Genomic DNA, 14026 nt, shown 5'->3' on the forward strand with positions numbered 1-14026 from the left:
AATTATATCCAGGTTGTCCTGGTTTAGAATTATCTAACTTCATATTTAGGATTATTCTGTATTTATCTTGAGTTGTTCTAAGATGGTAGAAAGATATTATGTCTGTTCCATATTAATTGTATAACATTCATAAGTTGGCAAAAAAATTCTTCTTCCCTCCTACCCCCCCCTCCGCCCAAATTCCCACAGGTAGAATAACACAGAATTTCATATTTTTCTTACAAAAAGCTTATCCTGGAATGCCAAACTGCTGAACAATATAAATTAATTGTGTCCAGTTTAGATAATGTGGATCCTTTTTTTCTGTGTATTTTTTGGTAATTATTCAGGATTTTCAAGGTAAAATTCAGTAGAAACAAAAAAGCCTTTTACTGCTGTTGTTGCATAGTTTCTGATATTTTAAAAAATGGTAAAAACTTCCTTATGGTCAGAGTTAAAGATATGAACCCTTATCCCTGCTTTGGGATGCTCTTACAGAAATGTAGTTTTTTTCAGTGGGTTGCTCATTGATGCCCGATCCTTATAAGCACATCAGAGAACTCTTTCTGTTTTAGCACCCAGCAAAATCAGATAGGTGAGTATGTAATAGGGTTTTCCAAGTTGCTTGAAGGTATTATGGTAGAATATACCTCAGTAGAAAACTGAGAATGTGTGTGCAGAGAAGCATTAGAAGCTATATTAAAAGAAATACTGAAAAGTGTATGATCTCTTAGACAAGTCAAGTGTTGAAATTTCTGAAGTTCTGGTTGCTACTTGTTATTTGTTTGCATTGAAAATGGAGTGCAGTTTGCTTTGTATGTGACAGTAGCTGTCTGTTCTGTATCTCAGGATTGGGTTTTTTTGATTTTTTTTTTTCTCTTTTCCAAATTGTTTCACCATGCTCATTTTGTTTCTGTTGTAGTGGGGTGCCTGCTGTGGTTGACTTCGCTGCAATGCGTGATGCTGTGAAGAAACTTGGTGGGGACCCTGAAAAAATAAATCCTATCTGTCCTGCTGATCTGGTGATAGATCACTCCATCCAGGTTGATTTTAACAGGCAGTAAGAATAAAAAAATCACTCTTTACTTCTTAATGGTAGTACGTCAACTGAATCCAGTTACTGGTCATCAAGGTAGTTCTATTGGTAATACTGTTAGCATTTGTACTACAACATTCCAGACATTAAGAAATTTTAAAGTTAGACTGTTGTATCAGCTGTGGTGAGTTGGGGGGAGAATTTTCTCTATCTGTGGTGTATCTATCAGCAGCAAAAGCCTGTACTGAATTGTTGATAGAAAGAGACTCATTCCAAGCCTGTGTTTATTGTCCTTCACTTTATTAATGCTGCATTATTATTGATCTCTCAGAAATGGCATTTTTTCCCATGTGCACTTTTTTGACCCCATAAGGGTTTTTAGAAAGGATGAATGAGAATACTTCCTTTCTTCCTCACTTCTCCAAGAATAGAGGTGATCTGCACTAGGTTCAGTTCTGAGGAACTGCCTTCTGCTTCAGTGCCTCCAAGCAGAAAAGCATGAGACACTGCTTACTATGGCCCCTATGAGTTCTGGAAAGAAACATAAGGCTATTAAGTGCTCAGCATGCTGAGGGTAAAGATACAAAGACTCACTAGGATTCACTAGATCTACAGTGAAATAAAAGACCTCTGTATACAGATCCTTCTGCCCTCCAAGGTACATAATATGGGCCTATTGAGCTAATCTTCCAAATGGATCCTGCAGTCACATGTTTTATGGTGGTTTCCTTCCATCTTGAAGGTATGCAGTTACTAATCATTATTTTTTGTCAGAGCCTTATTTTATTTCTGTTAGGCTCATTAACATATGCAAGAAAATAGAGATTTTTCTCTCCTATAGAGAACATTGTCCAGATTTATGCTTCAGTTCTTTCTGAAGAACTCTGCAGACTTAAGTTAAGCAGCTGATTGAAGTGAATAATTTGTTAACACTGTTTTGAAACACAGTCTTTTATCATAGTGACAACAAATGAAGTCGCAGGACAGTTGTGTTCCAGTTTCCTTTACTGCCTTGCTGATTACTTCTGATCTAAATGTTGGAAAAGTCACATTTTGCTAACATGCAGTGTTGCTTTTCTCAGGCTTCAACATTTAGACCTGCCAAATGCAGATTAGTATTAACATTTGAAGCAGAGTTCATGTATTATCTCTTAAGATTTCTTAAATCCTTTTCATTGGTTGGCTGTAGTGATATTAAAATGATGCAATGGATCAGCATTAGCTAATAAATCTTCTTTTCTTTCAACTAGATATAAAATTCACGTAGTAATTTTGGTTCTGACAGCTGATTATTTTCATTTGCAGGCCAGACAGCTTGCAAAAAAATCAGGAGCTGGAATTTGAAAGGAACAAAGAAAGATTTGAATTCTTAAAGGTACCAACAAAAATAATCTTCTTTACATGGAGAAAAGTTCAGTGAATGAAAGTTCTTCCAGTGCTTATGTTGAAAATATTTTACTTTAATTCCTTTTGTTTCAGTGGGGCTCTCAAGCTTTTAAAAACTTGAGGATTATTCCGCCGGGCTCTGGGATCATCCACCAAGTGAACCTGGAGTACTTGGCAAGAGTGGTGATGGATCAGGATGGCTACTACTATCCAGACAGTGTGGTTGGCACTGACTCGCACACCACCATGATAGATGGCTTGGGGGTGCTTGGCTGGGGTATGTACAGCAGTGTATTGTGAGCAGTCTCTTGGCTCAGGGAGCTGTGTTTTGGGCTCTGGTGAGTTGATCCTGGTTGGCAGATCACCCCCACCCAATCACTTCCTCCATCCTAGTGCTAGCACAGGGTGGGAAGAGAACTGTTATTCTAAATCCAAGATTAAAGTAATGGGTAGAGACCAAGACAGTTTAAGTGAAGAGGGGTGAGTTCAGGGAAAGAAAATGAAAGAAGTGATGCAAAGACAGTCAGTCGCCAGCTCCAATCAGCACACCAAAGCCCAGCCAGTTCTTGGGCAGTGGCTACTTTGGAAAGGCCACCTCCCCAGTTGGTGATGCACCTGATGTTTTATGGCATGGAATGTCTCATTGTTCAGCTCTCTTCAGGTGTCCTGGCTGTACCTCTTACAGTGTTTTTCCCACCCCAGCTTACTTGCCGAGGAGTGAGAAACGAAAAACATTGATGCTATGTAAGGACTGCTTAGCAATAGCTAAATCTCTGATGTGCTATCAACACTGGTTTGGTCACAAATCTAAAACATGGCACTGTATGGGCTGCTGTGAAAAACAGCGATCTCTGTGCCAGCTAGGCACACTTACATAGCCTAACCCCAAATGCAAGTAACTTGATAAGGTCTCTTACAGTTATATAAGACTTTGTAACTAAGCTCCCCTTTCTGATAATTGCCTCAGATGATTTCTGCTACATGTGTTGTTGGCTTTGTTTGGGTGTTTTTATATATTCTTTTCCATTCTGCATTCAAATGACAAGGAAGTAGATAAAGAAAATATTAAATTTAAAAAGAGAATTGAACTATCACAGACCATCCAATTTTTCTTGTGTCACTTAGCTACTTTAAAAGTGTTGAATTATCCAAAAAGTACTGCAAATAAAAATCTATTAGGTGGAAGGTGCTGAAAATTAAATCTGAATGACTTAAATATGGTTGGAAAGGACATTATGCAAAACAGAACTGTGATGTTCCAATAACAGTTCTCTGTACAATATTTGTTACAGGAATAGATATAAATAATTTATTTTTCCTTGTAGTGGAAACTGAAGTGCTTGAATTATTGAATAAATAGGTAACTATGGAGTGGAAGTATTTGTAGTCATCCCATACAGTAGAAAAGACTTCAGCTGAGCCTTTATTTTCCTGTGATATGGTGACAAGAGTGCTATTGAAACAGCTGTTATACAAATATGGAACACACTGAGTTTTTAAAGAGTATATGTTAGCTGTTCATGAATGTGCTTGTAAAGTTCTGAGCACCACATATAGGACTTTGTGATTTTAATAACCCACCTATTGTACTGCAGCAGTATTGGTTGAGTGAGACTTTCTGTATCAAGGGTGAAAGAGTTCCTGGCTTAGAATACAAAGGTAACCGAGTTCAATGTATCTAAAGCATGACATCTCTTATTCTATATTTGCTTGCAGCATATATATGGAGCCATCATTTAGGTGAAGTTGTAGCACTAAAGGCTTCTTGGAAAAATGTGACTCTTAGCCTCAGTTTTTCTCCAGAATATGAAAAGTATGGCTGGACACAGTCTGTAGCCTATGGGCTGAAATTCTTGCATATTCTTGGATCCAGCATTTTTTCCAGAGGCTGATGATGTTGAACTTGGTTTGTGACTGTCAGTGGTAGTCAGTCAGTTATTTCGATTTACTTGAATGTTTAAAAATTATTCAACACCCAGTGAAAGGAGCCACATGATTGGATCTGTCACAGCATTATCTTTTAAAATAACAGAGGTATATAATTTTGAATAAAAGAAATTAGAAATTATTTTTCAGAACCATACTTAGAATAAGTGGGAAAAAGGATTGGAGTAGTGATTTGGCATTCATAAGCAGCTATTACAGGCAGTTTTTTGTAGCTTAGTATTCATTAAGCTAAACAAAAGGTAGAAGGAGATTTCAGAGAAGAAGATTAATATATGAGGGACTTTCTACAGGCAGAAAATTATAAAATTGCTTGATATCTTGGCTGCTTAATGCTAAGTTGCTAGATAAGAAACATCATGGCTTTTTTAGATTGCGTATGACTATGACATCTTGATATGTTACCTTAATAAGTTAGCAGTATTAAGTAGTAGCTGGAAATCTGATAGTGAAAGTGTGCTTATGCAATGGTTTCCACTTACGCATTCGTAAACCCTGTTGAAAAAGAGTGGACATAAGGGAAGATATTTCTATCTTAACAAGTACCTTTTTGCTAGCATTCTTTAGTAACATTTCTTTCTTTCAAAATAATTTCTGATTTTTTGTTTGGTGACCAGCAATCATGGTCTGCATATGTTTCACTTACAGCACATACTCAGTGCCATGTCAGTGGTTCTTGGTTTGTTGCATTACAAGCTTAAGATATTAAAAAAAAATTTACATCTGTTATTGTAAAAGCCAAGCATCCTTAGAGTCAGTTACTTAGATTCACCTAATATCCCATCAAATGGCTTAGGAACAGGGATGAAACTATGAAACTAAATGAAATTTATAAGCCCAACCTTTTAGGAACAGCTAGATGAGGAATGCCTCTTAGCAGAAGACTCAGACTGTATGCTTTCTCTCCCCTTTCACACCTTAAATAGGGTACTCATCAGGCAATTGACTTCATGAGTTTATCTCTGACATCTTATAATATCTTTCTGAATAATCACATTGTGTTACATTGTGTCCTCCTGTTGTGTGCAGGTGTGGGTGGCATTGAAGCAGAAGCCGTGATGTTGGGACAGCCGATCAGCATGGTTCTTCCTGAGGTGGTTGGCTATAAGCTGGTAGGAGACCCTCAGCCACTGGTAACATCCACTGACATTGTGCTCACCATTACCAAGGTAAATTACCAAGATTTGATATTTTGATGTTACTGCTGAGAGATAAATGCATTCTGTAGGACAGAGCCACTGTACAGAATGTGTAAGAACCCTATGTGTGCTTCCAGGTAGCCATTTTGAATTTTTTAAAACCTTTATCACTATCTGTGGATTGGATTCAGTTCATTAAGGACAATTTTTTAGGCAAATCTGTTTCCCAGAAGCCACACAAAATATATTTTGGGACATTTTGGAATTCAGTAATGTTTTGGTGCAACAGTGCTTTTTCCTCTGCCTCAAAAGATCCCTGATGACTTATTTTTTGAGGTCACCACTTAAAATAAGGCAATATGAAATCTGGAAACCAGACAGTAAGCATTGCAGTCTTATTTCTTCCATGTGCAGGTGTTTGACTCTTGTCATATATTTATAATATGTTTACTCACTCTGTGCATTGTCACTGAATCAAGAGTATTACTGGGTTAGCATTAGTGCTGTTGGAAGTCAGAAATCTGGTACAGAAGTTCATAATGGAATGCTGTCTACAGAGAGACCTTCAAAATGGGAAAGCCAACTTTTTTTTCATCATTTTATTCAAATGTTGAGTGTGTTCAGTTTGACTCATGTACTTGTGCAGTTGTTTCTCCCTTTTTTTCTATCTTCCTGGGTTTTCTGGGTGAGGCACAGCAAACCACACACTTCTTCTTCAAACATCATGTTGAGAAAAATATAATGGTAAGGCAGTCTAGTTTAAATGAAAGAGCAAGTTTAGATGAAATATGGTCTTTTGTTGTACCTTACTATTGAAACTTTACATCTCTGTGTCCTCATCTTCATGATTTAGTTTAGCAAAAACTTCTTGGTTTCAAATGGCTGTAGAAATCCTCATAAGAGATTTCTCTGAGTCAAAAGCTGGATTTCATAACAGACATGCTCATGTCATTTGCACATAACAATGACACAGGCACTGTATTTTTATAACAGCATCTTCGCCAAGTTGGAGTCGTGGGTAAATTTGTGGAGTTTTTTGGTCCTGGTGTTGCCCAGCTGTCAATTGCTGACCGAGCCACCATTGCCAATATGTGTCCAGAGTATGGAGCAACAGCTGCCTATTTTCCAGTGGATGATATTAGCATTGGGTACCTGGTACAAACTGGTGAGTATAAGAAGAGACCACAAGTTAAGGGGTAATTGAAGGGATTCCAGGTCTATGTGACATTAGCAGTGGGATTGAATCAGGTGAAGCCTTCTGAGTTTCAGTTAATTTTTTTTCTTGGTATTTACTTATTGAGACTAGTTTTTGCATTTAGGATGCATGTTTAGGAAGAGCTGAGTGTTGGTCTTATGGCAGCCTGCCAAAAATCTGAACCTAGATTGTCCAGATGAAATAGGAAGCTAAGATTTTGTTCTGCAAAAGCCACTAAGTCTGTTCCATTGGTTTGTTTTTAGCAGATCTCTAATATTTGTCTTGAAAGGGTCTTGTAGTGCTATTGACAGCATGCATATTATGCACTTTTTTTTGCTCTGTTCTGTCAGACTGTGGTTCCTCCGTTTCACTTGCATTTTGGTTTTGCTGTATCTGCCTTTCATTTTAGGCCGTGACCAAGAGAAGATTATGTGCACAAAAAGGTACCTTGAGGCTGTGGGAATGCTTAGAGATTTCAAGAACTCTTCTCAGGATCCGGACTTCACACAGGTTAGAAACTACTCTGTTTTCTGGCCCCTTGCTTTATGCCCTGTCCTATTTTATTGTGACAATTATCTGTTTTTCACAGAAACTAAGAAATAGTTTAAGGGATTCCTGGTTCTTTGCTTTGGTCTGCACAGCTGTCTTATTTTGAGGCCCAATGGAATGAGACAGCTAGCTCTTCAGGTGTGAAAACTTGGATGTAGGTATAGATTGGCTCTCAGCTGACCTCCAGCTGGTGCAGATTCCTTCAGTTTTGTTCGATGGAGCTTTGACTGAAGGATGCTCTGAGCTGTACCTATGGAGATAATGCGGATGTTGTGTGTGTAAGCCCGGTTTGCAGTTTTTTTCTGTTCAGTCAGTTTTTTCACTGTGTGAATCAGGACCCTTAGAGGCTCTCTGTGGTAACCACAGAGCACCCAGTCAATTTTCTGTACAAGAAAATTAAGATCTTACTCTGTGTCCTGGAAAGTCAAGAATATTCCTGGTTTTCTCTACTCTAAAGTTTTATTTGTTGTACCTTGTGTTTGTGTCTGCATGATTAATCAAAGGTCTTCGTAGATTTGGAAGGATGTAGCACGTTATGAAAACAAAGTTGGGAAGTGGGTGAGGAATAGATTAATAGTCTGCTTTGTTTTATATCTGTTCCAGTATTTCTTCACATCATTTTTTAACCTGCATGTAAAAAGACAAATTAAAAAATAATTTGTAATTCTTAGATGCTTTAGTTACATTGGGTTTTTCAGTAACTTTAGTACTTTTAGCCATACCTGTGAGCTGGCAGCATCTAAAATTAGAAGTGTTCCTTTTCTGCTGCTCTTCCCATTCTCATGTGTCTTCAATAATTTCTGCAAGTAATGATGTGCAGACTTAACATTGATTCAACAGCAGAGGTAAGCACACCTGTGTCTTACCTGGCTTCCGCTTATCAGGCAGTGCCCACCCACTCTGTTTTCTTACTTGAACAGGTTGTTGAGTTGGATCTCCATACTGTTGTGCCTTGCTGCAGTGGACCAAAAAGACCTCAGGACAAAGTTGCTGTGTCAGATATGAAGAAGGACTTTGAGACTTGTCTGGGAGCCAAGGTAGGGACTAGGAGCATTTAGTTAAACAAACTAATTCATGCTTATAAAAGCTGTCTGGTGTTCAGGAACTACATTCTGGGGTTGTGTGTTGTTTGTTTGCCTGCTGAAAAATAAATGAGGATATTTGACTGCAATTTCAAAGGTGACAGAAGCAACAGGTAGTTTAAAATAGTGATGTTGCTTCTTTTGCATGAAGTGTTAATGTCCTATTGGAGTAGTATTTCTTTCTGATCTTAGGCCTAACACGGTTTTGACATAGGCTAGAGATTTCTGAACTCTGTCACAATGGGGGATTGTTAACAGAAGAAAAAATACCCACTGCATTGTGTTCTAAGATAACTACCCTACTCTTCAGCTCTCCAAGCATTCCAAGCAGGTTATGCCCTGAATCCACAATGTAATTTGCACTAAGTATTGAATCTGTTCAGCAGGGCAGAACTGTATGTGTCTCTATGACTCTTGGGTGTTGGTAGTAAAGACAGAAAACAACTGCATTCTGCATCATCCAGTCAAAGATCATTGAAAGAGGAGCTAGATTTATATTTGAATGAGTATTCATTGATACATAAGTTTTCTAAATCAGTTTTAATTCTTACCTGATACAGTAACCACCCTTGTTAAAGGCACTACAGAACTCCAGTGATTTAAAAGAAATCTAAATTGCAGCAGTTCCTAATAATTCTTGGTTTGCTACATTTTCCAAACTCCACTAGGTAATCTTATGCTTTCAGATCTCTAAATGTAATTTTTCGTGGCATGAACATTGCCTCTTTGCTTTTTTTCCAACTATCAGACCTTTGCCTCTCAAACCAGCTCCTGGTATACATTCAAGCTGTTTGATAATCCTGGCTTAAAAATCTTACGTGTTATGCTAAAATCTCAGGATTAGATCGTGTGCTAAGACTACGTGTGGTCAGGAATGTCTAACAACCACTAATAAGAAGCATCTGAGAAATCCAAAGAAGGATATATTCATGCAGGAAGAAAATACAAATATATTTTGCTGCAAAGGCTGCCTGTTTTTCTAGTAAACAGAGAAGAGGAGAAACTCCAGAAAGAATGATTTTTGTCTGCTGTTTTGGTTGACCAGAGATGCAAGCATTCACCATCAGATCTGAAAGCACAAGCATGGATGTGACTAACAGATGATTTCATTGGTGAAAAAACAGCCCATACTAATGTTCAGTTAAAATGTTTATGTTAACCACTCATTTTGATTCTTACTTTCTCCTCCTACAGCAAGGATTCAAGGGATTCCAAATTGCACCAGAGCAGCACAACAGCATAGTAAAATTTAATTTTGAGGGGCATGACTTCGAGCTTGCTCACGGTTCAGTGGTGATTGCTGCCATTACAAGCTGTACAAACACCAGTAATCCCTCAGTTATGTTGGGTGCAGGTAAGCTGATTTGCCTAATGTGCAGTAGTTCCTCTGTGGCTCTGAATGTGTGTCCTAAAGACAATGACAGCAACACTGATGTAATTCAAGGTGTACAGTGCTGGTTTTGTCATTTGGAGTGTTAAACTGAGCTTAGTTTCTAAGGGTAGTGAAGGACTTGTGGAAGTTGTAGCTGGAAATGTAAATTGACAAAAATGTATTCTTCCTGCACTGTCTTTTCTACAAGACAAGCTGGAACTTAATTAATCAACACTTTTGACACTTTTCCAAATGCACAGAAGCTGATGTATAGAGATAAGAAGAGGCTGTTGCCAGAAGAGGGACAGTGAAGCATGGTCTTTCATGGCAAGTCCAAAGGTGCTCTGATCTGTCAGTAGAGTGAAAAACATACATTTAGCTAGAGGTTGTCCTCTAAAGCTGTTACAAGAGTCTGGGGGCATGGTAGCTGTGAGTAGAGGAAGCAAATTGTGTTCTCAGGGATTACCAGCTTTCAGAGCCTTTTCATTTACATCTTAACTTAGCACGTTAACTTAGCATCCAGGAGGAAGCCAGAGACAAGCTTGGTATGCACCACTACAGAACAGTTAGTCTGACTTGGTTGTATAAAATTTCAGCTCAGAAGATTGCTGATTTTTAACATGACTAGTCCAGTCAGAACATTTGTCATTCCTAATGTGTGCTTCTGGCGACAAAATAGGAATGAAGAATGTCAGCTTGAAGGGTTCAGTGCATACTTGACAAGTTTGGCCCAGTGTCCCCGTTTTACATGTTTACATATTTCTTTCTCTGCTCTGGAAACATATACATAGATGGTATCTGTCTCTGTATGATAATCACTGCATAGAGGCTTACTAGTCTGTCAGACTGTTCATGCGGTGCAGACTTCATTCCTACAAAGGTCAGAAGGGATGTGCACTGAGTACTACAAAGGCCCTTCACCGGAGAGGATTACTTCCTGATTAAAGTAATATAATTTCTATTTGTTCCTGTGTGGTGCTGGGAAGCTTTTGGACTGTCAGCAGTCTCTGTCAACAGTCACTTTGTGTTTGGCTTTTTGAGGTGATATTTATCACTTGTTTTTAAACTAGCATGTATCTTTGCATATTTTACATACCAGCAGTTCACTCCCTCCCAGGCCAAAGGTCTTTTAAACTCCAGTAACAGGTTTGAAGTCCATCATAAACTAAGATGTGAGGCAAAGGAGAAGCAGAGGAGAGACCTACTTGTTTCTTAGCACTTTGAGAGGAATTGAATTGAGTTCAGAATTGAGCAAGCTGTCCCAATCCACTTGCTTTTAACAGGACAGCCAAAGCAGCATACCTCTTTCCTCAGGTCCATTCTGCATTATCACAGAAATATATCTGTATTTCTTCCAAGGATCAAGAAGTAGGTTTTCTCCAGGCAGCCTCTGTTTGCCTTGTCTATTTCCTTAGTTCTAGGTGGATCTATCCCCCAGTTGTGCCTCTTGAGAATAGTTTCCTCTAGTGTTTGGCTCCCAGGCTAATGACATGCATTTTTAACCTTCTCTGAAGCACTAGGGATGCTGAGTGCACTTTGAGTGCATTCACTACTATGTAATGCACAGCACCCTCAAGAATGTAGTCCTAAGGATTTTGGTGTATGTGCTCAGATTTAGTGACTACTCTCACCTTTGCTGCCTTTCTGTACAGCAGCATTTATGTTTTGACTTTGACCAGGAAGGAAAAAGTAATTCTGTCAGTCTCTGATAACTGTTAGTAAACAGCAGTGTTGAGAATACCTACGTGAGATACCCACAAGAAACACAATCGTTTGGCTTTCAGGATGAGGTTTCAAATGAAAGTAAATAAACATACAGTGCTCCCAATTATGTAAGCAAGCTAAAAAAATCCAGGATATGAGCAGTTGTTTCAAACTACTGCTATATATCCTGTGCCCTATGCAGGGGCTATGTTTCTGTGGGGATAGTGCGTATGTGCTGTAGGAACTTTGATAGCCTAATCTGACCTTAAAAAGGTGTTGCATTAAGGTTGCTCAGAGGAACTGAAGTTCTGGCATTTCCTTGCCTACTTTGAGAGTTTGACTATGCTATCTTTTCAGAACTGGTATAAGCAGCAAGATAGAGGCCAGCACTTTCAAACAGACTGTCAAACTCTCAGTTCCTAGAATGACCATTTGTTCATGGTCTCATTTGCAGAAGTATCCAAGAGCTCCAGTTTCTGCAGATTCCTCTAGTAGCTAAGGAAGCTCAGCAACTTCAGAAATAGGACTGCTTCTTTAAATTCTTTAAATGTGTAAGCCATCTCACACATCACTTTAAAGTGTCATGGTCCAGGTCATGTCTAACAGAAGTGCCAGACAGCTGGATAAGACAAACCATTTGATGACATCTTCCTGTTGGAGATCATGTTGAATCAAAGCACAGCTTATGTCTATTTTCTTATCTAAATGAATGTCATGTGTGAGGGGGAAAATGCAACATGGGAATGTGAAGTTTTGCATAGTTTGCCTATCTGCTGTTTCTTTTATGTTCATCCTGGAAAAGAACTGGAGAGAACTTGTTCTCTGAACATGCATCTCGGTATGGACAATTTATTTCAAAGGAAAGAATTAAGAATAAATGTGTGTCTAGTAAGACCTTCCACTGAAATATCTCTATGCATATTACAAATCCAGGAGTGGTAAAGCAGCACTTGTGCAACAAGCTGTGGTTTGTGAGATGGCTTGTTTGTGGCAAGGGCCAGTATTGGTGCTCTCATAGCCTTCTTCTGAGGGCAGCAAGTCCTATGCTGGCAGTTTCTTCTCTGGGGCTGCTATGCCATGGTAAGTGGGAACTTAACAGGTCTTCATTGCAATTTTTGTGAGACATTTGTCTTACAAATTGTGCTCTGAATTTTGAATGTCTTCTTGCTGCCACAGGGAGAGCATCTTATTGAAAGCAACTTCCATCAATTTTCTAGTGGAACAGAAATTGCAGGCTGGATGTACAGTTCAACAGATCACTTGTCCTCTACCTGGCTGTCATGGAATTAGTGCTGTTGGCTTGCTGTACATTTCATTGCTGGTGCCTTTTCTGTTCCCTGTTATTTAATGGTATCTCTCCTAACATGTTTATCCACCAAACTGTCTCACTTGCAGAAAAATCTGCAACTATTCTCTGTATTTTTCAGGATTGCTTGCTAAGAAAGCTGTTGAAGCTGGTTTGACAGTGAAGCCATACATTAAAACTAGCCTGTCCCCAGGAAGCGGGGTCGTCACTTATTATCTGAGGGAGAGTGGAGTTATGCGTTACCTGTCTCAGCTAGGGTAGGAGTGCTTTTCTTACTGTTGTCCTGTGGCTGCTTAACTAAAAGCATTGTCAACAAGTGTTACTCTTGAGCTAAGAATGACGTGAGAACAGACAAGAGACTCAATTGTAAGAAGAGAAAAGAAGCTTTATTACAAAGAGTTCTCCCATTTATATAAACTGATACATTTTACTTGATTAACTAGTTAATAAAAAACATCTTTTTCACACACAGTCTTTGAGAAGAACAAGAAACAAAGTGAAAAAACACCATGTGCAGATTGTTTATACTAACAAGTTATCACATTCCTAAACTCCCTAAAATTGTCACAAACTACTGTGAGAAACAATTGCCCTTTCTCCCTCCCTGACCAAGCTAACATCCACAAACAAGTGATGCAATAGAATAACTATTTCTCTGTACAGCTTAAAAGATATTGCAGGTACCTTATGGTGTGATCCTGCATGAGGAAACACATTGCTGTTTTGTTGGCTGGCTTTGTACCAATGATGAAGGCCTGCTGTAACTTCTTGAAGACCTATGTTCTTAAGCAGGAGAATGAGTTATTTTCAAGACTAATTGTTTTGAAACAGTGTAAATGACACTATATTGTTGTTCCTCTTGCTAGGTAACACATTTTCCATGGACAGTCATTGCAGTGGTAAAAATAGAGCCTTTAAAAAATGCTGTGCTCTGTAGCATTTCATTTGTTAAAACAGTGTTTCTCGTGAAAGTAACAATTGCCATCTGCTGAGTGGTTTAATGTCTTGCTCCAATGTAGCTTTTTGTTCACCATTATCTTTATACTTTGTATAGGTTTGATGTGGTGGGTTATGGCTGTATGACATGTATTGGCAATAGTGGACCCCTACCAGAGTCTGTTGTTGAGGCCATTACGCAGGTATGCAGTTTTTCCTGTGCAGCTCATTTATGTTAGCTGTTCTCTACTGTGTGCTGTTCTTAGCTGTATTATTCTGTGTGTTGACTCTTTTCAGCTCTGTACCAAGTGCACTCAGTCTATATTCTTTTCTGTTGGAAGTGTTTTGGGATTGTTCAAGAGACAGTTCTGTTACTGGTCATTGTTGTTCAAGGGCAG

At 38.7% G+C, this 14026-nt stretch overlaps 1 protein-coding gene across 3 annotated transcripts in view; it reads left to right on the forward strand.

Moving 5' to 3' along the window:
- The window catches only part of ACO1 (aconitase 1), a 36429-nt gene that overhangs the window by 15210 nt on the left and 7193 nt on the right, over nucleotides 1-14026 (forward strand). For all 3 annotated transcript variants that reach the window (XM_030236967.2, XM_030236968.2, XM_009096035.4), the window contains 10 exons: nucleotides 902-1039; nucleotides 2321-2390; nucleotides 2495-2678; nucleotides 5375-5514; nucleotides 6478-6649; nucleotides 7089-7189; nucleotides 8149-8265; nucleotides 9505-9664; nucleotides 12814-12949; nucleotides 13747-13831. In XM_030236967.2, coding sequence (XP_030092827.1) covers nucleotides 902-1039; nucleotides 2321-2390; nucleotides 2495-2678; nucleotides 5375-5514; nucleotides 6478-6649; nucleotides 7089-7189; nucleotides 8149-8265; nucleotides 9505-9664; nucleotides 12814-12949; nucleotides 13747-13831 — 1303 coding nt within the window. The remainder of the gene's footprint in view (nucleotides 1-901; nucleotides 1040-2320; nucleotides 2391-2494; nucleotides 2679-5374; nucleotides 5515-6477; nucleotides 6650-7088; nucleotides 7190-8148; nucleotides 8266-9504; nucleotides 9665-12813; nucleotides 12950-13746; nucleotides 13832-14026) is intronic.

The sequence above is a fragment of the Serinus canaria genome, chromosome Z, assembly GCF_022539315.1.
Source record: "Serinus canaria isolate serCan28SL12 chromosome Z, serCan2020, whole genome shotgun sequence".
In the NCBI taxonomy this organism is placed as follows: Eukaryota; Metazoa; Chordata; class Aves; order Passeriformes; family Fringillidae; genus Serinus; species Serinus canaria.